This window comes from Anarrhichthys ocellatus, unplaced genomic scaffold (assembly GCF_004355925.1).
Source record: "Anarrhichthys ocellatus isolate YVR2014 unplaced genomic scaffold, GSC_Weel_1.0 scaffold21, whole genome shotgun sequence".
Taxonomy (NCBI): Eukaryota; Metazoa; Chordata; class Actinopteri; order Perciformes; family Anarhichadidae; genus Anarrhichthys; species Anarrhichthys ocellatus.
In genome coordinates, this window is record NW_022280051.1 from 1,739,695 (window position 1) to 1,763,371 (window position 23,677).

General features: G+C 42.1%; 2 protein-coding genes across 4 annotated transcripts; one reads left to right on the forward strand and one right to left on the reverse strand.

Annotated features, from left to right (window-relative positions):
- Positions 1-1,640: 1,640 nt before the first annotated feature.
- LOC116389979 (zinc finger protein RFP-like) lies at positions 1,641-4,464 on the reverse strand. Its single transcript, XM_031859159.1, has 2 exons — positions 4,370-4,464; positions 1,641-4,225 (listed from the first exon to the last, which is right to left on the reverse strand). Exon 2 carries the CDS (start codon positions 4,221-4,223, stop codon positions 2,586-2,588), a length of 1,638 nt encoding a protein of 545 aa, XP_031715019.1. The 5' UTR covers positions 4,224-4,225; positions 4,370-4,464; the 3' UTR covers positions 1,641-2,585.
- A 2,647-nt stretch (positions 4,465-7,111) lies between these two features.
- Positions 7,112-18,194, forward strand: tspan11 (tetraspanin 11). Of its 3 annotated transcripts, none has more exons than XM_031859268.1 (9): positions 7,112-7,246; positions 8,689-8,796; positions 10,568-10,759; positions 12,441-12,515; positions 13,540-13,644; positions 13,852-14,010; positions 14,214-14,300; positions 15,296-15,419; positions 16,734-16,814. In XM_031859268.1, the coding sequence occupies exons 2-8, from the start codon at positions 8,710-8,712 to the stop codon at positions 15,371-15,373; spliced, it is 783 nt and encodes a 260-aa protein (XP_031715128.1). In that variant the 5' UTR covers positions 7,112-7,246; positions 8,689-8,709; the 3' UTR covers positions 15,374-15,419; positions 16,734-16,814. The 3 variants fall into 3 exon arrangements, with proteins under 3 accessions (XP_031715128.1, XP_031715129.1, XP_031715130.1); XM_031859269.1 differs by having other exon boundaries at positions 7,112-7,220; XM_031859270.1 differs by lacking the exon at positions 15,296-15,419 and having other exon boundaries at positions 16,734-18,194.
- The last annotated feature ends 5,483 nt before the right edge of the window (positions 18,195-23,677 follow it).

A 23,677-nucleotide genomic window follows, 5' to 3' on the forward strand; every position in this document is an offset into this window, starting at 1 on the left:
GGGTAAAAATAACGTCGACTACGAAATGTTTATTTTGTCTATGTGGTTGTATGCTTTCTGGTACTATTAAATGAATTACATATTGTGACATTTGCAGGTTCCTGTTGCCCATTACTGGCAATTTACAGTAATACATGAATTAATTATTGAAATTACATAGTCATGGCTGTGCAGTTTTAAGGAAAATTCAGAATTCAGTTCAGCCAATCAGAATCGACGTTTCAAAGACGTATTCTTTTTTATTATTCATGTAGTTCTATTGTTACCTAAAAGGAGTTCTACAAGTTTGTCTTTCATTGTCATGTTGCAGAAAGCTATTTGAAGGAGACACTGGGACAATATATCAGCAATTATAAACTAAATGAATAAAACAAAGAGGATAAGACACAAAACAACTGGTGATATTTTATGATATGGGTGCATGAATTATCATGAATCATAAATGAATGGAAAAGGATATTTATGTACATTTATTATCAGGAATGCACAAGAATGAATAGTAATCTCATATAAAACGATAATCAATGCAACATAGGTATATCTCAATCATCTTGATTTCTTGAGTTATCGCTCATGTTCATGTCTTCTTCAAGTCTGCAGACAAAGGGACAGGAAAAAAAATCAAAAAACTGACCAGTCACAATAGTGCACAATGTATGTTGTTAAATTCCAAGTGTTGTGATCGTGATCAATTGCTGTGACAACTGTCTCCAAGCAAACCTCTCCCTCCTGGAGTCTAGTGGGTGGAGTCGGGTCATCAGAGAGATTCAGCTCACCTAGCTGCAAGTCTATAAACTCTGTATACAAGTCTTCATATGATAAACATAGTCAGGGTAATTGCTTCTTCTTCTTTTTTAAATCCTGCACCTTTTTGAAACTGCATCATGATAAAACTTGAAACCTTCAAGCATATTCGCCATCTTACTTCATCCCAATCAGTGAAGAGTCACACGAGGTGTTTTTTTTATTGGCTGCTAAAGACGAAGCACCTGACGTGTCATCACTGATTCTGGTGAGGCTCTTAAGCATAACATGCTGACTTTTTGTCTTTTCAATGTCTTCCAATATTCACTGCCCTTTCCTGGTGTTCATTCTGGCCACGAACTAGAGCGCTCACTCATATTTGGTGTCAACCTGACGTAGGGCCAACCCTAAAATCATTCTACTTCCATTTTGCACCTGATGACAGAGCTGACCTGCATCTGTCTGTCAGGGAGAGACGTCACTGAAAGAGAAAAGGTATGTCCAGCTGGAATTTCCTTGTCTTAAATGAGAGTGTAAAAGCAATACAAAATATGCAATTATATTACTATCATTTTAAAAGTCATACAATATGAAAAAATTATCCACAATAAATACTGCCTTCCACCTGGAAAATGTATAAATATCTCGTACTTTTGGACGTTTGTTTCCCATTCTCTATGGCATACGGTTGCTGTCTGCATCGCTTTCATTAGTCTACTGACGCCCTCACTCATTTCATGCTGTAACGAAAGATTCAGTATAAATATCTCTGAAAATTATCACAAGATATTGGGCTTGTGTCCCATTAATGAAACACAATGAAACACACCAGGTTTTAGTCACAGTTATGGATGAGCTCCATCAGTAGTGCTGAAGAACATCGGCCCACGCATCACACTCGAGGATAATGTGTGCATCCACACACACACACACACACACACACACACACACACACACACGCCAGTGTGGGGGCAGGAGTGAAAGCTGAGGGCAGACTACTATTGACTGACTTACAAATCTCACAAAGCAGATATTCTATTCTGTGAGTAGCATCAGCCACCTAAACTATTAAGAGCTGCAAGGAGGCGGGGCTCACTGAGACGGGTTTCTAGCGGGTGGGGTTTGAGGTGAGATGTAGCTTTCGTTCAAACCCCTCGACGTCGAACTGTCTTTGTGCAAAACACTGAACCTACAAACTAAAATAGGTCATGTCTATTGTCAAGAGTTGTTTAAACACTTTACAACTTTGAGTTTATTATTGTGAGTGAATCTTACAGGTAGAAATGACATGACAAAATGAGTCTACATGTCTCGTTTATTCCGGTCAGATGTTTCAAATGCACAAAAGCCAACTGTAAATTACAAGAAACCAGCAAAATGACCAAGTTGTTACACATTGGACCTTTTTCCCCCAGTGCCGTCTTTAAAGAAGTCTTACTATGATAAACATTGTCAGAGTAGTGGCTGTATACACAGCATGTCTTCATTCAAATGACATAAAAGAAAAAAAATGTCTGGCGTGAAATTTTGGAAAATAAAATCCGATCAAAATATACATGAGCGCAACACTGATAACCTCATCCATTATAATACAACAGGATCTGACAATATCACTGTGAAACATTAGAATCATTAGTTTACACATAAACAAGAAAACTGCACTGTAGACAAAAGACAGTGTCACACTTCTTCTATACATCCATGCACGGGCAGAAAACATTTCAGATAGAAACAACAAGGATGGTTTGATTACCTATACAACATCTGAAATGTATTGGTAATACTTTAAGCAGATTTGTTAAGCATGTTAATAGAGACCAATGTTGTTTATTCTGTGGTCTTTAAAGAAGAAACAACCTGTGTGTTTGAGGTACAGGGGTTATGATGAGAGGGGCTCCATCTGTGTTGTTTTGAAAACTGAAGTATGGAAAAAGTTCCTCTTTAAAGTGGGAGCCAGTGAAAGAATAGATATGTGATTTAGAATTCACATCAAAGAAAGAAACCTCTCCTTTGTTGTAGTCCACAAAGACGCCCAGATTCTGAAGCTTTTCTTTCAGTGCGAGATCAACATCACGTGATTTTGATGTAATATATATTCCTTCATCAAGCCCAATGATCCAGTATGCATTTTCCTCTGACAGAGCTTCTTTCCCTTTTCTATTCACAGACTCTCCGACCACTCCAACAAGCCACTCAGTGTTTCCTTTCACTTGCACCTCGTAGTAAAACTTCCCTGCTGTGAACCCCTCCTTAGCCAAAACCTCTGTAAATGTTTTAAATCTCTTTGGATTGGAGGGAAGATTCTGTTTTGTTTCTGCATTTCTCACTTGTTTTCCATCCGGACTTATGACAAGTGAACAATATGCTGTGTCGGGATCAAAAGTCAAGTCCACTGCATGTTCTCTCATTCTTTTCATTTTGATCTCCGGAAGCTCCTCCAGAATTTCATCAACTCTCTGTTTCAGCAGAGTCACAGCGCCTCTCGCTGCCTCGAATGACGGATCGCTGCGAACGCCAATGTCGGCCCGGTTGGCGTATGAAGGAGAGCGCAGGGTCGGGAAACTCTGGAGAACATAGTGGTGATCCTTAGACTGTGACAGCTGCTCCAGCTGTACGCTTCTGCTCTCGAGCTCTGCGACCTCCACCCTCAGCTCTCTGATCAAATCTTCAGCCTTCTGCTTTGCTGCTCCGTGCCTCTCCTCGATCACCCCGACCAGCTCGGCCTGGCTTCTCTGGATGGAGCGGATCAAGTCGGTGAAGACCTGCACGCTGGCTTCTTTCTCTTTCTCAGCTTCCGCCTGGCTGACATCAACTGACCTTTCGACCTCGGCTATCTTCTCGTACCGAGATTGTGTCATCTTTTGGACATTTGCCATCGCCTCGTCTCTTTTCGCCATCGCTGCTTCGTATTCTTCCTCAAGTGGGACGACATTGTGGCTCTTGTGATCGGTTTTGAGACACAACACACAAACAAAGGCCCGGTCAGTCCTGCAGTACAGTTCTGTTGTCTTGTCGTGGGTCTTGCACATTCTGTGGTCGAGATTCTTCACAGGGTCTAACAGTGTGTGGCCCTTGAGACTGGCAACCCTCTGATGTGGCTCGAGGTGAGCTCTGCAGAAGGACATCAGGCACGTCAGACAAGATTTAACTGCATTTTCCTTCATCTCAGAGCAGATATCACAAAGAACGTCTGCTGTTCCAGGAAGTAGTGGGTCTGGAGTTGAGGCTTTGACTTGAACCAACGTCTTAAACTCAGCAGCTAACTCGGACATAACAGTGTTGACTTGGAGCTCAGGTCTCTGGGGAAATACCCTTTTGCATAGTGGACACTGGCAAGTGTCCCTGCTGTCCCAGTACATGTGGATACATGCAATGCAGAAGTTGTGTCCACATGGCGTTGTGACCGGCTTAGTGAACACATCCAGGCAGATAGAACAGAGGAACTTGTCCTCTGACAGCAGACTGCTGGCGGTGGCCATATCTGGACAAGAAGTAGTACACAAATACGATTACAACTCATATGAATCAAGTCAATGGGCTGAATAATCTGTTAAAACTGCGTTTTATGTGTGACGAGAACCGCATAAAAGAAATGAAAACAGTTGAACTATATTATCTTTCTTACCTGTAAAAGAGGAACTTTTCAAAAGCAGCAGCGCTTAAAACTCAAAATTAACTACACTTTGAAAACGTGTCCGTCAACTCCTGACTCAGTTTCGTTTCCTCATGGTGACGTCAGTAAGAGCTCCTCCCCTGCTTTGGAACTACACACTTCCTGGTGAGAAAAATTAACTCTTTCGACTCCATTCACATGAGTAAGAGGGGCCTATTTTGTAAATTTAAAGATACACATCACCCCCAAATTCAATTTTAACAAATAGCTAATTATGTTCATATCCTTCGAATCATAGGCTAGTCTTGACACGTTGCTATTAGATTTTCTCCACAGAAAACTATTTTATATCATCTTATTTCCAGAGGTGGAAAGAATCCTTTACATCTGGCGGGGCAACTATTGTGTTCAAGTGACACAAAAATACCATTAGCGACATAAAGTGGTGACAAGCTAAAGTTAACATGCTAATCTTGCAGTCTTTGTGCGAAACACTGAACCTGCAAACTGCAGGACTTAATGAAGGAAAATATGTATTTTTTGTAAAACTGAAAAAGAGCACAAAACACAAAGGGCAAGTGCCTTTGTATGTGATTAAAGCACCAATGCTTTAATCACTAAACACTATAATACATCCATATGTAGTTGGCAGTAAACTAGCATCATCAACAATACTGTACTCAAACCAAAGAAATATTAATGTAAACATGTTAATGTAACTGTAAATAGTAGATTTTGTGGACTTTAAGGCAAAGGATTAAGAGGATTGTACACTGAGGTGCTCACTCTGGCTGCAGTTGTATCGTCCTTTTTGCTTTTGGAAGGTTTCTAACTGAGTGAAATGACCTGGAAGTATCTAAGTGGCCACCATGATGAGAGCTGTTTGAATTTTCTAAATGCAAATGAAAGGCGCTTCAGAAGCAAAAGGACTATTCGACCGCAGCCTAAAGTTGTGCTCTCTTTGAAGAGGCCAGTCTGTAATGTGGCTTCCAGGTGAGTCTGACCACAAGAGGTCAGGCACAACAAGCAGTAGCGGCTCAAACTTTACCTCTGTTTAATGCAACACTAGTGATTTAGTTTGAAAACAAAAATACACAAAATAATCCAAAACAGTATAAATTATCAGTGTTGTTTAGTCACATTCGTCATTCCAATTAAAAAATGTCTCCGGAGCCAGACGAATTTTCATCCTTTTATTTCAATTCTACCAATTACTACTTTCACACATTCAAACCCGTTTTCATCCTCTTTGTGCAAATTTCCTATCGAGACAGGCACAAATCCAAGCAAACAGATGTTAAAACTCGGCGAATATATTGTGAGATTAAATGAATAGATGCATAACACTGAAACAAGTGTGCAAGTCTTTTTCGTGTCTCTATATTTAAACACAACCCCCTCTTCTCTTTGTCACTCTTACAATCACACCTGCACACACCGGTGCACATTATGTTTGCTTTCCCCTTAACCAGATTGTATTTGACATGCATGCTTAGTCATGCCCTGCTCCTACCCCCCCCCCCCCGTGAGAGAAAGGGCCACAAACTAACTACAACACAGCAGAATGAGACACAGATGCACTGGCTAGGCATAGAAATGAGCTGGCTTTCAGGGAAACCACATTTCTGTTTGTTCCACCATGTGTCACCTATGCAAATATGAGGAAATGGGAAACAGACGGGCTCCAAATTCCCATTGAACGATGATATTTGGAACCTTTTTTATGTTCTGGTTGGACGATGTTTACTTGGGAAAGGCCTAATGGATGACATCCTCTGCTAAGTAATGTTGTTTTGGTAGACTGATTGTCGGCAGTCCAGGTGACCACTGCAGAGTTCCTCCCCCTGCAGCCATCATCGACTCCTAATAGCTTGCACGCTTATTTAATCACTGAGATGGAAAAAAGAGGCAAATACGGAGGAGTCTGGTTTGGTTGGAGAGGAAGTCTTGCGATTAGATAAAAAAAGGGACATGGACCAGGTTTTTCAGTTACTTTATTTAGAAGATACAATCTTGAGTTATTGTTCTAAAGAGTTTGGTGTCCTAATTTTCTTCTTGCCTGTCTTTTACATTCACATTTTTTTTCTCATATAGAGTTAATTATTATGGAGGTTTGTGTATAGTTCCACTTTTTTGGTGATTACAAGACTTCTGAATAAGAAAAAAGCAAACAAGTCTAGACAAAAACGTATAAATGTCGATCTGCTCAATGCTGAAATACCAAATTACAATCTCTCCCTTTGGGATCACAGAAGTCATTTTATAGTCAAGTCAACAGTAAGGGCTTCAACTTGTCATTCATTTATGTACAAAAAAAAAGCCCACACTAAGTCTGTTCACTGTAGTCTGTGCATTCTCCTCTTTATCTTTGTGTATTCATGTACAACTCATTGAGAAATTCTTCAGGGATATGTGGTTATATTGTAACCAAGGCTATGCTGTTAATGGCACGCTGGTATTCAGCCTATCTCGTGGTTAAGTGTAGCAACTCAATTTCCTTCTGTCACTCCACTCTGTGACCCTTTCCACAGGTTAACACTGCGCTGCCTTCATGGGAAATCGGACATATGAAAATAATCGTTAAATAAATCAATAAACAAGTCTATGTTTTTAGACGTGTGTGTGTAATTTGAAGCAAATGCTGTTTGATCTCCATGTCTTGGTTCCTTTCTGGTAGGCTATTTTTGCAGTGTAAAAAGTACCGTCATGATTATAAACTTTGAACATACCAGCTGCCCGCAAAGGCATCATCCACACAAACCTGCTGTCGTACACGCTGGAAGCAACACGCTTGACCGGGACAAAACGCTCACTGCTCCAGCGCCCTACGCCGTGATTTGACGGGAACAACCAACAAAACGAGGTTATTTCCCACTAAACATTGGCTGGGTGAGTGTGTCTGCAGCGAAGAGCGAGTCGAAAACGTTTTTTTTCTCGATGGCGACAAGGTAATGTGGTTCAACTTTGTACTGCGCATCAACGACGCAGGTGGAGGGATGCATTTTTTTTCTCCCAGGATGCACGAGCATCACCCCATCCTGAAAAACAAGGGAGCCAGTCATGAAGTTTGTCCTAAACTGTAAAGGACGCACGTTCGCTTGAATTATGGGCTGCTAGTGACGCGGAAGAACACCTGCAGTGGTCAAAGTCCGAAATCTCCGAAGCAGTGCATCGTAGGAGAAACCATCTTAGTGCGTAACGTTCATCTGACATTGCCAGTGAACGCATCTAGACGGAGATGGTCATTTGTAAAACGTTAGCTTATGCGCCCAAAAATCTCCAACCACATTACGTTCGGTTAACTACCTGTTTAAACGTCTGTCGTTAACTTTCTACTGCGCCATGGAGATGGTTTTAGGTGCCAATGCATGTATCCATCTCTGAGATCTCTGTTTTCACCCCTTTCAGGGTGCTCACAGACAAACAAATAACAACAACAAAACAATAAACATGTGTGATAACCCGATACTCTAAAGAACCCACGGAATGCACTGACAATAACTGTGTTTGGAACTACTTTTTCTTGAAGAAATAATCAATGTTAACAACAGTTTACACTTAAATCTGGATGATCCTAGCAATGGGACAACTTTATGGTATTAGATGACACTGTTAATCATTTTTTTTTTATTCCTAATGCTAAGGACAAACAGGATTAAACTCAATTAACTTCCATTCTGCAGTTTCCCCAAAACCTGGGCAAATAGAACCAAAATGTTCCGCATGGCTAAATGCTAGGATCAACCAACCGTACGACTACCATGTTGTTTATGTGCCACACTGAAGTATAGACCTGGTTAAGTATCATTATTAATCCTAATACTAATACGACCTACACTGACTGTATTAGACTTTTGCTGGATTATGACGCCCTGGTCAACAAACGCAAAAAACCTGCACCGAAAGATGTGGTGTTGCTCAATTCTCTGGTTCTAAGTGCTTCCCACCCTGCAGCCTTTTATTTACAGAAGTCAAACTGTGCTCAACTCACTCAATGATTCAAAGGTTTATGGGCTGTTCGGTGCGATGCATAATTTATAGATGTGGTTTGTGGCCATAACAAGAGGACATGATATTGTGAACTTGGATGCTGCATCATTTAACAACTAGTAAGATGTAGTTTATCAATTTGTTTGGGTTTCACAGTTAATTCGTTTTTCCCCCCTGCTACTACCTTAACGTTTTGGTGTTTAGGGGAACATTGAAGTCAATCAGGAAAGTGTGAGGCTCATCATTCATCTACAGCCATGCAGTATCAAACGTTTTGCTGCGGAATTTTGTATTTCCCATCATCTTCCTCTCGCATTGACAACATATTTTTTTCTCTTCAGAATTGAACTTGAAGACGGAAGATGACGGCGGTTTATAAAGATGACCAGGAGGACTGGCTGACCGTGTGTCTCAAGTACCTGCTCTTTGTTTTCAACTTTCTCTTCTGGGTAAGTAAGAGCTGTAAAATGTTTTTAAGCTACCGTTTACTTTACAATGGTGACACTTCATCTTCATCCATTCACTTGTGCTTACTCGCAATGCGGCGCTCAAACAGCATTAAATAAGCGTTGACTTCAACCTCTTTTGGCAGCCAATGCAGAGCCGTAACACTGACAGGTCTCACGGTAAAAAAGAGACAAGAAAACTGAATTTCACTAGATTTGTTTTTGTGAAAGCAGAACCATATATTCTGTGCTGTAACACAGTCAAATTGCCTCAATGTTCCTTTAAAAGTGCAGGCAGAGAGGCATTAGAGGAAAGGAGCCCTGTAGAAACAGGGAGAGGATTAAGGAAGAGTTCCGACTCTGAAAAACGCTGAGCTATGGACTTGGCCCAAAGTGAGTCATAGATTATTTAGGGCTTGTCAGTGTTCGGTGGGCAAGCAGAGTGTCAGGCTGGCTCTCTGGCACCATGTTTTATGATGCTGCAGAGTTCGCTGCTAAAAGTGAATGCTCTTGCAGCTGCTGTGCCGAGTGTCTGGGATCCCTTTGAAACCATGTCAAAGTCTGAGGCAAAGAGAATATTGTGTGTGTCGAATGAGAGACCTGTGTGTGTGTGTGTGTGTGTGTGAGAGAGGTTAAAGAGAGGAGAGGGATCGAGCTTTACCTTCAGGCTCGGGTTAAAGCTCGCTCGCCACCTTAAAATTCACACACCCTGTCTCCCTCTCCTCCTTGGGCCACAGGCTCTACTCCATCTTTTATTTTTTCCTTCCACCAGGCACCATTATAACCTGCACCAGTCTCTGGGGCAGCACATCTTTTGTCAGGACATTGCTGGCTTTCCACCTATTTAAAAAAAAAAAAAAAAAGCAGTATATAAAACGTTCAGCTAGTCATCTTGCTAATAAATATCAAATCCACTCCCTTTTGATATGGATGCAGCGGATTGGATTAATGCATGCCAACTAAATTAGATTCTAAGATTTCGTTTTTCAGATTTCGTTTTTTTTGAATGCTGCTGCCCACTGTTGACGCTCCGGTTTAAACTTGTTCGAAATAACATAAAAGTAGTTTGGGGACAAGTCATCCCGCCCAGGTTCCTGTTTATCCACGTGGTACCTCCTTGGTTGGGCGTGTGTTTTCGTGAGTTTTGGGATCTCGCTTATGACGGAAATGGAATGAGAGGATGAAATGGGAGAGACTCTCTGAGGCATTTCCTCTGCTTCCGCCTTTGAAACTGATGACAGGAACAGATCCCGGACGCCACCCTGGGTCTGTTATCCAGGACTGTTTGGAAGGAAGTGGTCATTATGCCCTGACATGGCCTCATTATATTATCCTTCTGTTATTCTTTGTACTTGGCCACTTCTCACTGTTTCTCTTTCTATTTCCTCTTTTCATTCTTATGCCCCTTTTCCCTCATCCGCTGTCCTCTCATGTTGTTCCATTTTGTGACTCATCTAATAGCATTGAACTCACTTCCTGTTTGTCACTTCCTGCCCTGTAGAGTGGAATACTTTTCTCCCTTTATTTGACATGACACACTTGGTGTTTCCACAATATTTCCTTTCTTTGTTCAAGTCATCATATCTCTTATCTTTCCTTCTCTGAAAGCTTTTGCTGCACCTGTATCAGTTGTATCGTATCTCTTCTTTTATCTTTTACATGCGGGTCTGTAAAGCAGCTGTAAAACCGTGACGTCACAGTGACTACGTCCACTTCTTATTCATAGTCTCTGATTCTAATACCGTTGCCACCTTCTCTCTCCCTTCTCTTCCAGGTGGGTGGAGCAGCTGTTTTGGGTGTGGGCATCTGGACCCTGGTGGAGAAGAGTGACTACTTGAGTCTGCTGGCCTCCAGCACTTTCGCTGTCTCGGCATATATCCTCATCCTGGCCGGAGGCCTGGTGGTGGTTACGGGCTTCTTGGGCTGTTGCGCCGTCGTTCGGGAGCAGAAAAGCTGCCTGTCCACGGTGAGACAGGGGACACATGACACTCAACTGTGCCTTGGTCAAAAGCAATCTATGCTTGAGACTGAATTATCATATATGATCAGAACAAATCACATTTACCTCCAGTGATGAATGAAACATCACCACCATCAGACTAATACACTCGCGCTGTACGGATCAACTGACTGTCCACGACGTTGGCGCTCACGCTGAACATCCCGGTCCAGTTTGTCCTTTTGACACGCACAATAAAGTTAATTCAAACCAGTTGACCGCGTCTTCAGCCGGACTGTCTCGTAAGTTATGCCATTTGAACGATGACGTGGGCAACAATGCTGATGATCGTAGACAGTCACGTCTACATTGAGAGCACAGATGTTTCTCTGTGCAACTCCGTAACAGCGACCTCATCCACACTCTCCCTGGTCTAAGGTCTCTCACTGGATGCTGACAAATGGCCCTTACAGAGGGACCTTACTGTCCTCATTATTTTACAGAGACGGGGCCCCTGTGGGAGAGAAGCAGGCGGGCGGGCGGGCGGGGGGGGAGGTTGGTTAACGTTCACTGCCGCAGGACTATTTATAGGTCTATCTATCTACTGTTGATGGATGGAGCATTAGGAGAGTCAAAGCGGCTTGCAGGAGTGAAGAGGTGGATGTGTACAGGATTTGGAGTCTGATGAGCATTTTGGTTGAATACCAAACTGTATTGATGTGCTATTTATATATTAGCTTTGGGAGATTAATGACTGATGCCAGCATGTACGTGTGTGTGTGTACAGAAGGGGTGAAGTTAGAATTGTGTGTGGGCTGCAGAAACACACACACACACACACACACACAGACTGAAATGTTATTTGAAATCTTGTAACCAAGAGATACCGAGCAGACTGTGTTTCTGCATGACATAACTACTGCAAAGTGCAAGTGTCTCACATATTATGTCAGTGAGACTGTTGCGCCCCATGCGGCGGTTATTAGTTGAATGTATTTTGGCGTGAAAAGCTGTAGTTTTGATCTCGCTCATTCTGCAACCGTCTGTCGGCGCACCCAAGATGTGTGGGCGACCTGTTGGCTACACAGTTTATATAACTATGCTCAAAACACACACTAGTGCTTATCATGAAGGATAAAGCTCTGAGAGCCACCAGTGTATTTTTTCACTGACATTTAATTTTTTTAGCTTCTTGATCTTCAGTTTTGGCTAATAGTAATTATATCAAGAAGTTAGTAATCTGATGTGTGAAGCATTATATTCCTTGTTTTCCTGAAGAAAGAAAGGAATATAATGCATAAACAAATGTTTAAATGCTGTTGTGATAATTCATACTGGATCAGCGTAGCTGAGTTTTCCCTGAGATGCTGTTTTGAAGTTAATTATGACACATAATGGAGCTGCTTTCAAGCGGCGTGGAGAGCTCTTTATTAAAAGATGCCCCCGAGAGAAGTCTGATTCTGCCGCCTGTCAAAATGATTTCTGGTTTGTCTCTTTTCCTGCGATGCCATCTGCGTTGGAAGTGACAGATGCAGCATGGTGACAGTCGATGGCAGTTTTTATTTAGCCGTCACGAGTGTCAGCAACTTTTCACGAGCGAGTTGGTTCAGCAGAGAACTGTTGTGATGACTATGGAGCTGAAATGTGTGGATTTGACTCATTTGAAGTGCTTTCTCCATTACTCACTGACAATGTTTCCCATTCACAGTATTTCTTCTGCCTGCTGCTGATCTTCTTGATTGAACTGGTGGCTGGAGTACTGGCTTATGTGTATTACCAGAGGGTAAGTGAAAATATCCTTCTAGTTTATTTTTGGAGTTAATAGAAAGTAGTGTGCAATCAGGCAGTAAGAATAACTGACTTTATTTTTCTTTTTTGCCCAATGTGAAAAGGTGTCTTTTTTTTAATTTTAGGTTTTCACTATTTGCCACCTCCACTGAGCATTGAGTTCTGGAGTTGATCTGACACACTGTTCTGAGCATCTTGTTATCTCACAAACATCTACCTGTCAGTCAGCCACCACTGCAAAGAGCGCCGTCTGCTATCTTCAAGCTCAGAGGTTTATTCTAATGGAAAAAGTGTTCAGCACAGGATAGAATCACTTTAAAGATACGGGCTCTCATCTTCCCTCTCTGTTTATCTTTGTGTGTGTGTGTGTGTGTGTGTGTGTGTGTGTGTGTGTGTGTGTGTGTGTGTGTGTGCATGAATGCACACACAATCATATCCACACATCAGAGGCTTTATTTGAAGTCTATTTTCTGATGTGTGTTTTTGTTTATTTCCGCAGCTCTCTCTGATGCGTGGGAGTTGCTTACCTGTCTATCTTGACCTATAAGCCACCCACTCTTTTACATTTGTCAAGCTTATCACTTCAACACTCTCTCAACTTTTAGTCTTTGCTCCTGCACATTTTTATCATTGCGTCCCATTCTCAGGGAACACCTAAAGGGAGTTTCTTCAAATCTGCTACAATCGTCCACTTGGACTCTGGGATGAATTGATTAGAATTCTCTGGTCGAATGTCACTTGTGACCTCACGAAACATGTTTTTGGCCATAACTCAAGAATTCATATGTAAAATACGACAATTTCACACAAACGCCAGACGTGACATTGTGGGCAGACCTGGATGTAAAATGAAACTTAACTGGTTGGCGGAAGCATAAAATTCTGTTTTTATTCGATGTGCTCCATGTGTAATAAATGAAGTGCATTTTGTTCTCTCCCATAAATGCTCCTCCACCTTCTCTGGCTCACACACTGTTTCTCACTGTGTGTGTCTCTCTCTCTTTGTTCCTCTTTCCCAGCTGAGTGAGGAGCTGAAGCAGCATCTCAACCAGACTATGACTGATAACTACGCCCAGCCAGGGAGGGAGGCCATCACATTAGCTGTGGACAGACTACAACAGGACGTATGGACTCTATACTCTATTACTATAAAGTAACATAACTTAAGTCATTTTATTTGTGTCCTAGAGTGGAAAGAGAACCACTGTTTTCAGTCGCAAGAATTGTCATTTATGGAATAATGATTTGAGGAAGTGATGGAGTGGAGTGTAAAAAAACTTGCTTAGTTATAACACTGTGTGACATCATGTAACCTCTTTCTGCCTCCACAGTTCAAGTGCTGTGGCAGCAACAACTCCCACGATTGGATGGCGAGTGTGTACGTTTCATCAAAGCAGGCAGAGGACAGGGTGGTGCCTGACAGCTGCTGTAAGACCATCACCCCTCACTGTGGCAAGAGAGACCACCCCTCCAACATCTACAAGGTGGAGGTCAGTGGACTTCACACTTGTATGTAAAAAGGGAAATTACAGGCACAATATATTCCCTGCAGGATGTCTTCTTCTTGGCTGCAATAATTTGGAAGTTAGTCACGGAGAGATGCAGAAAAAGCAAGCTTTCGAAGGGTTTGCAAGCGTAATGGCTATCTGTGCAAATAGTATGCATGATTTTAACTGTCAGCTTTTCTGTGCAGGGGGGTTGCATCACTAAGCTGGAGCAGTTTCTGGCCGACCACCTGTTGGTCATCGGTGCTGTGGGGATAGGAGTGGCTTGTCTGCAGGTAAGACAAATATGCTATGCACTTCAGGTAGTTGTTGGAGAAGCAGAAGTGCTATTCTGCAGTCTTCACCTGAGTAAACTGTGCTTTATAGAAGCTCAATTATAATTTTTTTTCTTTTACCTTTTGTGTATGAATGCTGGCCTTTGTCGAAAAATCCCAGACCGATGGGTTTTAATCTTTCCATTACTGAAAATGCACCATCGCAGATCAACAACCTCTAAATGGACATTTCTATTCATCTCACTCCAGTCTCTGAGTCATCATTATCTAATTTCGTTCTTTGTTGTTATTTGATTTGTCCCAGCCTGAAATGGACTTGAGCTTTTAAGATATACAGCGGCCACTGAGGCACACGGCGGGGCGTCTTTATAATTCTGTGCTGGCTGACGGTCCTCCTGTAGCTCTGCACCATCTCTTGGTAAAAGAGAAACTTGAAACCAAACAAACCTGCATTGATTCTTTCTAGTGGTGTTCGCATGACTGACATGATTTTACATGCTGTTCAGGCTAAATGGTTTTATTAAGGAAGATGGGAACTGAGAACAAGGCCACATAAAGTAAAAATAAAGTAAAAACGTAGTAATAAAGCTTCCCATTAACCGTAGCTGTAATGTGAAGATGTTTTTTAATCCTCAAGTGATCAAAAGAGATTATGCTTAATATAAAGATGGAGTACTGACTCTTTAGAACATACCTGGAGATATAAATGTAAAATACAAAGTGTTTCAATGCAAGCATTGTGTCTGCTCTCCTCTATACTGTGGCCTAACTGCACGTCTTGTCTTTGTTCCAGTCCTTCTACATGTTGGTACACTTTCCTGTCTCTAGTGTCTGTCAGACTGGCTGAAAGGATTTGTTGTAATTTTGCTGTAGTTTTCATCTTTCTGTTTTTGGCATAAACTACATCTTTCGTTGCCACACTAATCTGTCCATGGAGAATTGTACAGTATGTCTCTATGTCTGTTTTGTCTTTGTGTGCGTGTGCGTTGCTGTAGCTGGCCGGGGCAGTCTTGACAGCCTGCTTTATTTATCTGCTCTATAAAGAAGAGGACGACGACTCCGGTACACTGTGATTTAGCTCTAGAGCGACTTTGTGGTTTAATCAACTGGAGAGACAAGGTTGGAAGGCATTATGGGAATCTGATACCTGACTGCATGCTTGTCCTTGTGCGAGTGTCCGCTCTGTGTTAAATATATACTAAATATATACGCGTATACTAAATGAACATGTTCTTGCATGGTCTTTCGCTCAGTGTGAAGCATGCAGCTGCCTGGCTTTGGCTGTGTATTGCAGATTGTTGCTCTGTGTGTTGTGATTATGGGCTGTCGTGGCTGATAAATACGGGTTAAACACATGAGAATGGCTTGATTCATCAAAACGTACCTGCTTGTGCACAATGATGTTGTTCGCAAGAGTAATATCCTGTATCTTTGTACAGAAGTGCCTTATTCTATAAAGTACTGTTTTTACATAATTCCCATTTATTCTTATATTTAAAAGTTGGTACCAGGAGTAGTTACCTTACCTAGTTTTGGTAGATGTTGTTTTAGAAGAGCTAATGCATCATATGCTGGAACTTCATTCTGTTTTATTCAGACACCTTCAAGTACATCATTCAGGAAAAATGCAAGTGTTTTTACATCGTTTAGTTGTATCAATGTGTTCTAAAATTAGGCTTCAAGAAAAAAACAAAAACTAAGAGGCTGCTGTCATGGTTCTCTGAGCCCAACTATATTGTTCCTACATATCCATCACTGGATCAAATGTAAAAGTTGCCTGAAGAGGGATCGTGAAGAGTCGGTACATAACGCAGACTCGCTCGATAAGGCTTCCTCAGAGGGCTTTTAGAGACTCAAAGATTGAATCTGGGCACTTGCCTGTGTATCCATCAAGCCAGTGGCACAGGTCAATATCTGTTCCTGCTGTTCTTCCTTTATTCCGGAGCCTTTTCTGTGGTAGCGGAGAATAGTGCAGTGATTCTGTAAGTCATGTCTCATTGATTCCAGCATCAGATCATGTGTCTTTGAGAACGTAGAAACCTTTCAATGAATTGTAACTACAGTGTCTGTTTATGTAGTCAGACAAATTATTGGATACCTTCCTTTTTCAGATCAGTCTAATCCCAAATTTTAGGAGTGTTCATGTACAGTAGTTGTGATTTGTGATGAATATTTGTGCGTAAACCACCTCCAGCGCTTCCTTTTGTATCTGCTTGTGCTAGCCTGTGCACACACACATGTTGCTGCAGCAATGGCTGCTTGACTCCCTTCATCCCCATAGTATCCAGCTCCCATACTTTCCAGCGGTCTCTAACCCCCCCCCCCGTTACCTATAACCCCCTCTCTGTCCACAGTCAGTAGCACACAGGCTTCCTGCAGTCTTCCGTGACACAGAGCAGCACTTTTTTTTGACCTAACACTTCCTGTTTCCAGGTCTGTGGGATGGTGTTCACCAGCTGCTTGTACAGAAGGATCAAGATGGAGCCTTACTGAGCACACCAGGCCCCCCCCCCCACCCCCCCAACACACCCATCTTCGACAGGCAAATGGAACAATGAGCTGCTGACACCCAAACTTCAACCTCTGACTCTTGAACTCTGACCAGCTGATCTAAGCCAAGTGCACAGACACTTTCCAGGTCCCTCACATTGCAGTCAGAAACACACTGTGCCATTTACCAACCAGGCTGATACTTCTACTTATGTTACAAAGTACTTCTGTCCAGGCTCATATATGTCTGATACCTGACTGTGGTCTTAGCCTCCTGGAACACGTCTGTTTGCATCATTGCCTTGGCTTAGATGCACGCTTTAGTTTGAGCAGGACAAAGGAGAGGGACGTACATGCATACTCAAAATGAATTCTTCTCAGCTCAACTCATGATGATCCAAATTGATTTTCTCATGTTTTCACTGTGCAGAGATTTTATATATTCCATTCCAGTCCTTAAGTAAGCTGAGCAACGACACAGTTCCCAAAGGTGTCCCCGCTAATGAAGAAAGTTAATGTGTCTGGTAGTATATTTTGTTAACACAATGTGCCTCTTTCACAACCCTGCTGGTAAATGATTACGTGTTAATTCTGTGCATGAAACGTTAAAGGGAGCTGACGATGCACTGTGATAAATGGCAGCAAAGGAAATGTAGTTTGCAATCTATATATTTGTAGTTCTGTCTTTACTCCTGATAATAGGCAGGGTAGTTATGAGAATGAAGTTCATGCCTTCAAACATGAACACATTCTTAGACAGTATAAATGGTTGCCAGATCCCTGAATTTATAACTCCACCTAGTGGCTTCCACTGGTAATATAAGAGTGCAAAATTCTGACTCCACATTAAAATCAGCTATTTAGCTTAATGTGTGACACTTAACGATAAATATACATGTCAGATGGACTTTAACACGAACAAACATTACCTTCTGTGAATATTCGACTTCTTGTCATCCCTCACTAGAAACTGAGGTTTCATACAGAGCAGAAGCTGACCTCTGTGAGAGCTAAAGCAAGCACCGTGTTGTTCTCACTGCCTAATCTATCACTCGCCATCTCTCTTCCTGCAGCCATTGATGACGGAACGATGAGTGGCCTTGTTGCCACTGTAGGAGTGAGAAGTCTCGGCTGTTGGGGATTATATAGTAAGAGAGAGATTCTGTCTGGATGTAGTTGTTTATTTTCCAAAGATCAAAAGTAAAATATACATTTTAATTTTTTGTCATTTATATCTTTGCAACAATACAACTGAGTCCCCCCCCCCCCCCTGATGGATTTACATGTAAAGGTTGCTAATGTATGTAGATGGTTGTTGATGTGATAATAACATTGCATTGTCATGTGCTCTGTGCTAATATTAATATGAAACACGAATAAATGTTAAAATATTGTCTCATTAAATAATTGCATTGTGTTGATGAATATTAAACAGCTGTTTTAGACAGACGGCAATGATTGCCGCTTGGCAGTGCTGTAGTTGAGATTATAATCATTCATCTGGGAGAGAATCGCATGTTTGTCCCAGACGGCTTTACAATTTGTATTCCGTATGTCAGTTCTCCATGGACCCACATATTTGAGGGCCCCGTCAGTTTTAATTATACACCACAAGAGGGAGACAAAGATTGTCCATTTGCGTCAAATCATGTCAAATCATGTCGTTTTGTTTAAGCTGACCCAAGTAGGCCAGTTGGGGGACAACCGACGCTCAAAGTGACATTTCCTAACAGCAGAGGATCCTGATCTTGTAGTGTCATGTTTGTGAGAACCAAATTCATCCATGCTTTTTATGTGTTTTTAACCGCCACAGTTTTGTGTGAATCTTTTAAGATCTGTCTCTTTGTATTCCCTCTGCGCACAACAAGCAGTGTAAATGTCTCGCAGCGTAATGTAAGCTGGAGTGAGATCTCAGGTTGAGATTGGTTACATTATCATGAAGTGTGTGGGCTCCAGTAGAGTACATTGTGTAAGCACTTGGTACGTGTGGGGTCTCCCACAATTCTGCAAAAATCTGGGAGGGTTCCCAGTTCAAACCACATTTATTCATTGTGCAGAGCTAGGGAAGTTTTATGTGTTTTCAGGGTCTTGTTAGGGCAAGATCTCCATATATTAAACACTAAGCCATGCACACAGGTTGGCTGTGCATTGTTTGTGATAGCCTGTTGCCATAAGACTTACGACTTTATTCCCTTTTTTCCTTCGGTTCGCCACAGCTCCGCATTACTTACGAGACACTGTCGGTTCACAGCGATCTATCATTGTCACCCGTTTAGGAGAAAGGGCAAAAAGTAAAAAAAAAAAAAAAGTTTGGATGTTCTCCAACAGTTTGGCTTCAGTGAGCCCACAGTGTCTGCCGGTCCCTTTGTCTTCATCAGCTATAGGAGGATGGCTCTCATTTCCTGCAGATGTCACATATACTACGATGCAGGAAAAGATACTGACCATATTTAAAACACACACACACACACACCTCAGGCACATATTAGCATGTGGTTTACACCCTTTGCCAGAAGAGACCCATGAGGGAGAATTAGGAGCAGCTGGAGATTCACCGCTCCCATGTGTTGAGGCCTCACAGGCGCACTCGCATACTCTCATTATTACACCCTCCGTCCTCATCGCGTTGTAGCTGCAGGGGCGATATTTTAAATTGGGCAGTTACCTAAGGACACATGTTGCAATATCATTAGTCTGTCGACTGTGATCACGGGTTTGCATCTGCAGAGGGGGAGTGCATGAAAAGCAAATCATTCCCGGAATGAGCAACAACAGAATGAACAGATGTCATCTCTAATATTCGAAATGAATGCATTTTATGTATATGTCCCCTTGCATGTAAAGCTTGCTTATCGCGCACTTGAGTTTTTGGTTTTCTGCGGCTGTGTTCTTGTTGAGATCTCGTAAAAACGTATTCTGGCATAAAACAGCCATTGGCTCAGTGAGTGCACCTGTGTTCAATATGTGCAGGAAAAACTCCAGTTGCGGTGTTCGAATAGTGTGCACTTTTGGCATAATAGATGTGTGGGAAAGGACTTCTTCAACACGTTTTGTGCTTAATGTAACAAGTTTTGTGCTGAAGTTGCACACGTCAGGTGGAGGATTCGTTGTGATGGCGTGGTTCTTTTAAAAAAACAAAACGCTTTCTTGTGCGTGTCTGCATTAAGAATCCCGAGTACAATGCGTGTCTGCGGTGAAACTAGGAATACGTCAGTGTCCGAGGATTGGGTCTTTGTCTGGGCCATTGTAGCCGGCTAGACCCGCCTGAGGCCACGTGCACAAGCATACAAAGTAATGTCGACACTTTGTGGAGAAGTACTTTGAAGTTATGTAAATTTCAATTACAAAGGTGTCTCCGATTAGGTTGAATGTCAGTTAGCATTTTTTCAGCTATCAAAAGGATCTGGAAATGGACTTCAAAGCAACATGTCAACCGAGAACCAAAGACTAGATTATGGGCTTAATTATCTGTACACAAACTCCAGGTGCTTGAATTTACCTTCACATAAACACTATGACAGAGTACCTGTCCAGTGTTGCGAGTTTTAAAGCCGCTCACCATCTAGTAGCTCCAACAGAGTAACTAGGTTCGGACTAATTCTCAATTTCTAATATGACATTTTTGCGATTCCCGTCCAGAACTTGTTCGTTGTCAGAACTGGTTTCTAAACCTACGTTGACCTTCATACTCACCTCAGCGAGTATCCGCAGCACATCGCAGTAGCTTTGGCCGTAAATGTGTTTGGCAGGATCAAAGGTGTAGGGATGAAGATGGCGTGTGGAAATAATTTCAAGGCCTTGGAGCCTGAAGACCGGCACCATCAACTCAACTAAAACCTACCTGTCCTTTTTGAGTAAATGGGTATACGTTACTTTAAGTCATATATGACTTATTCCCTATTTGATAATGTATTTCTTATCTACCTCTGAGTGTATTTGGAAATACAAAGTGATCACTTCTTTTCCATAACAAATGAGTTCATTGTTTCCGATGTGTGTCTTGGTAGTGGTTTCAGGATAACTTGATGTCTTAAATCAGTGTTTCCCAACCTGAGGGTCGGGGACATAAGAGGTTGCAAGCTGAATCTTGAGGGGTCATGAAATGATTCACAAGATTTTTTTTCTGACTTCTTTGCTTCTGAATTGATAGATCATTTTAGATCTTGAGTTCCAGATTTAACAATATTTTCCTTTTTTTTTTTTTTTTTTGAAATGGCCACGACTCATACCCATAATGCAATCTGCTACTAGCGAGTGCAAGTAGACAAAGCTTCATTTTAAGAAGCCACGAGCCAAAAATGCAACCCAGCATGAACCCGACTTTGGGCTTTATATTGAATGTCCCCTTAAAACGTATGGGTGATGTCCCACCATGTCCATATAGTGTGTTAAAGAAAGACATGGCAGCTTTGGTTTTATGGTTTATACTGACGGCCAACTACTTTCTAGCTATGAGTGCATACCCCAGACCCCTAACTGTTTCTAACTGGATTCCCAGAACCCCCACAGTTGAGAAAGCGGTGGTTTCTGAGGTAATATATGTGTGTGTGTGTAGGAGTTTCTTTGTCCATGGGAGAGTGAGTTTAGATGGAAACAAACTTTAGAAAGTGTTTCAAGACGGCGTTTCAAAAGCCTGCTGTCTGATAATGATGACAAGCGTCATGTTTGATGAGGGTGTTGATTGATACCAAACAGATGGTGGGCTGTGGTCGCAAGGACACTCGACCACATTGTGACGCATTGCACCTCTGGCACGGGTGCCACAGCGGTACCTGGTGGAAGAGACACAAAGCAGGAGTTTGTGTAGAAACGGATGCCAGCGTCCGTTCCCTGTCACGCAAACGTCCTGTGATGTCCAGAGTGATGTCCTATTTGTGTACTTGACCGGCATCAACCACTTTGAATAATACTGACAGTTAAATCGGCGTGCTTACATAATCTAGATTTGTGTACCACCGTGTTTGTGTAACACTCATAGATTGTTGTGATTTGTGGTTTGCGATCAGATTTTGCTTACATTGCAGTTCCGAGCCGACGGGCTTGTTTTCCCAGCACGAGTCAGAGAGAAGTGTCTGTCGGGTCAGAGGAACGGGGTGATGGATGTCGTGTTGCTTATATGTGGGTGAAGCGGGGCCAACAAGGCTATTGGATTGCATGCTTGGAAGTGTCCGTCCTTTTTAACGTGGCTCCTTTCGGCGTCCACTAATGGTGTCGTTGCACTGTAATTCATATGGGTTGAGTTTCTGTTTAAAGCGTGGGTTGGAGTCTGTAAACTTTTACAAGCTGGCCGCAGTCTGTCTCTACACCCTGGATTGATCTGTCATTTAGAATGCACAAAGATAAACTCAGCTTTATGGTGTTTAAAAAATAAGAAGCTGGAACGTCATAGAATAAACCCGTTTGCAAAAATACTATTTTACAACAACGCACAACTGCGGCATATGCGGATTTAGATCTCCACATGATATCAATAATATCTACCTCTCCGGTCAATGAAAAACATCGACAGTTTTTCAGAAATGAAGAGCAGCGGCGTCGGTTTAGACGCAGTGGGCCGTGAGCTGGAAAGGATAAGACTTATATAGAAATAGATTAGTCTGTCAACCTGTGTTTGTTTATGCTCTGAGATGAATGGGAGAGGAATAAGCGGATATAATATTTTGAAGGGGGGGGAGTGTATTTATCATCAGCACAAAAAAAAGAGGGTGGAGAGGGGGGAGTGGCACAGGAACAAAATAGCGTGAGAGGAAGCTTTGTTTCTTTTGAGATTGATGGCATGGAGGAGAGCATGGGAGCGACCTTGACTCGGTCGTGAGGTTGGTGGGAGTTCAGAGAGCGAAACGGAGAAGGAGAGTTTTGTAATCAGTACACAAGCTCTCGAGTGCCCTTTTAGGAAGTAAACACTTAAACATGAGGTGCGGTGCCATTACAGCGCCATGGCCTTGAGAGTTGAGATACAGGCAATAAAGACAGATGGCAAATGTTGCTGAACGAGAGGAGGAGGAGGATGTTTGAACTTTGAAAATGCATAAAATTCAGTAAAGAATTTCGACTAAACGAGCACAGGCGTCATACTGTGGTGCACATTGTTTGTTTTCAGAGAGCACGCTCATTTGCTGATTGCCATGTTTGCGTATCTGCAGGCAAGATTCCTGCTAAGTTTATCAATTTTTACCGGCTGGTTAACGGTTCCTTTAAAACTTCACTTTTCTACTGAGGCAGGACTTTTTGGTAATCATCAAAATCTTCAAATAATTGCCCTTTAAGAAGGATTTTACTCTTTTCCCTCTCACATGATTTCAAAATGTCAGCCGGTGATATAAAGTATATGGGACCACTAGCTAACAATCATTGAAATGTATTCTATGTCCATGTCAGAAAATCCATGTTTTATTTCCTGACATATCTTTGTTTGAAATCTTTTTGACGTTAATATCTTGGGCCTATCATCAACCCAAATACAGATTGTTGTAACATCCCTTCCAACAATTTGTCTTCTTCAGCATCTGTCATCGTTCATGTCAGTCATTACTGCCTGAAGTATCCTATATTCCATCGCTTAAATAACGTCTTAAAATACCTCTAATACAGTCAGAAGAATGTAAAACAAGCCTCTGGGTTTCTTCATGCCATGGCCGACCAGGGAACCGCGTGTTTACAAAGACTAATATTCATATTGACAGTTTCACGGCAGCAGGGCAATTGAGCTATTTATCTTCAGTCTTGAAGATAATTCTGACTTTTCCAAAGCTGTAGTGTAGCTTTGGAAACATAAACAGTGGATGGGGTTTCATGGGCGTGTGATACTGTTTATGCGTCCGCCTTCATTTTGTTCTCTCGGGACAGAAAGGTGCGTGTCAGGCCTTAAGGTGTGCAGCTGTGGGGAC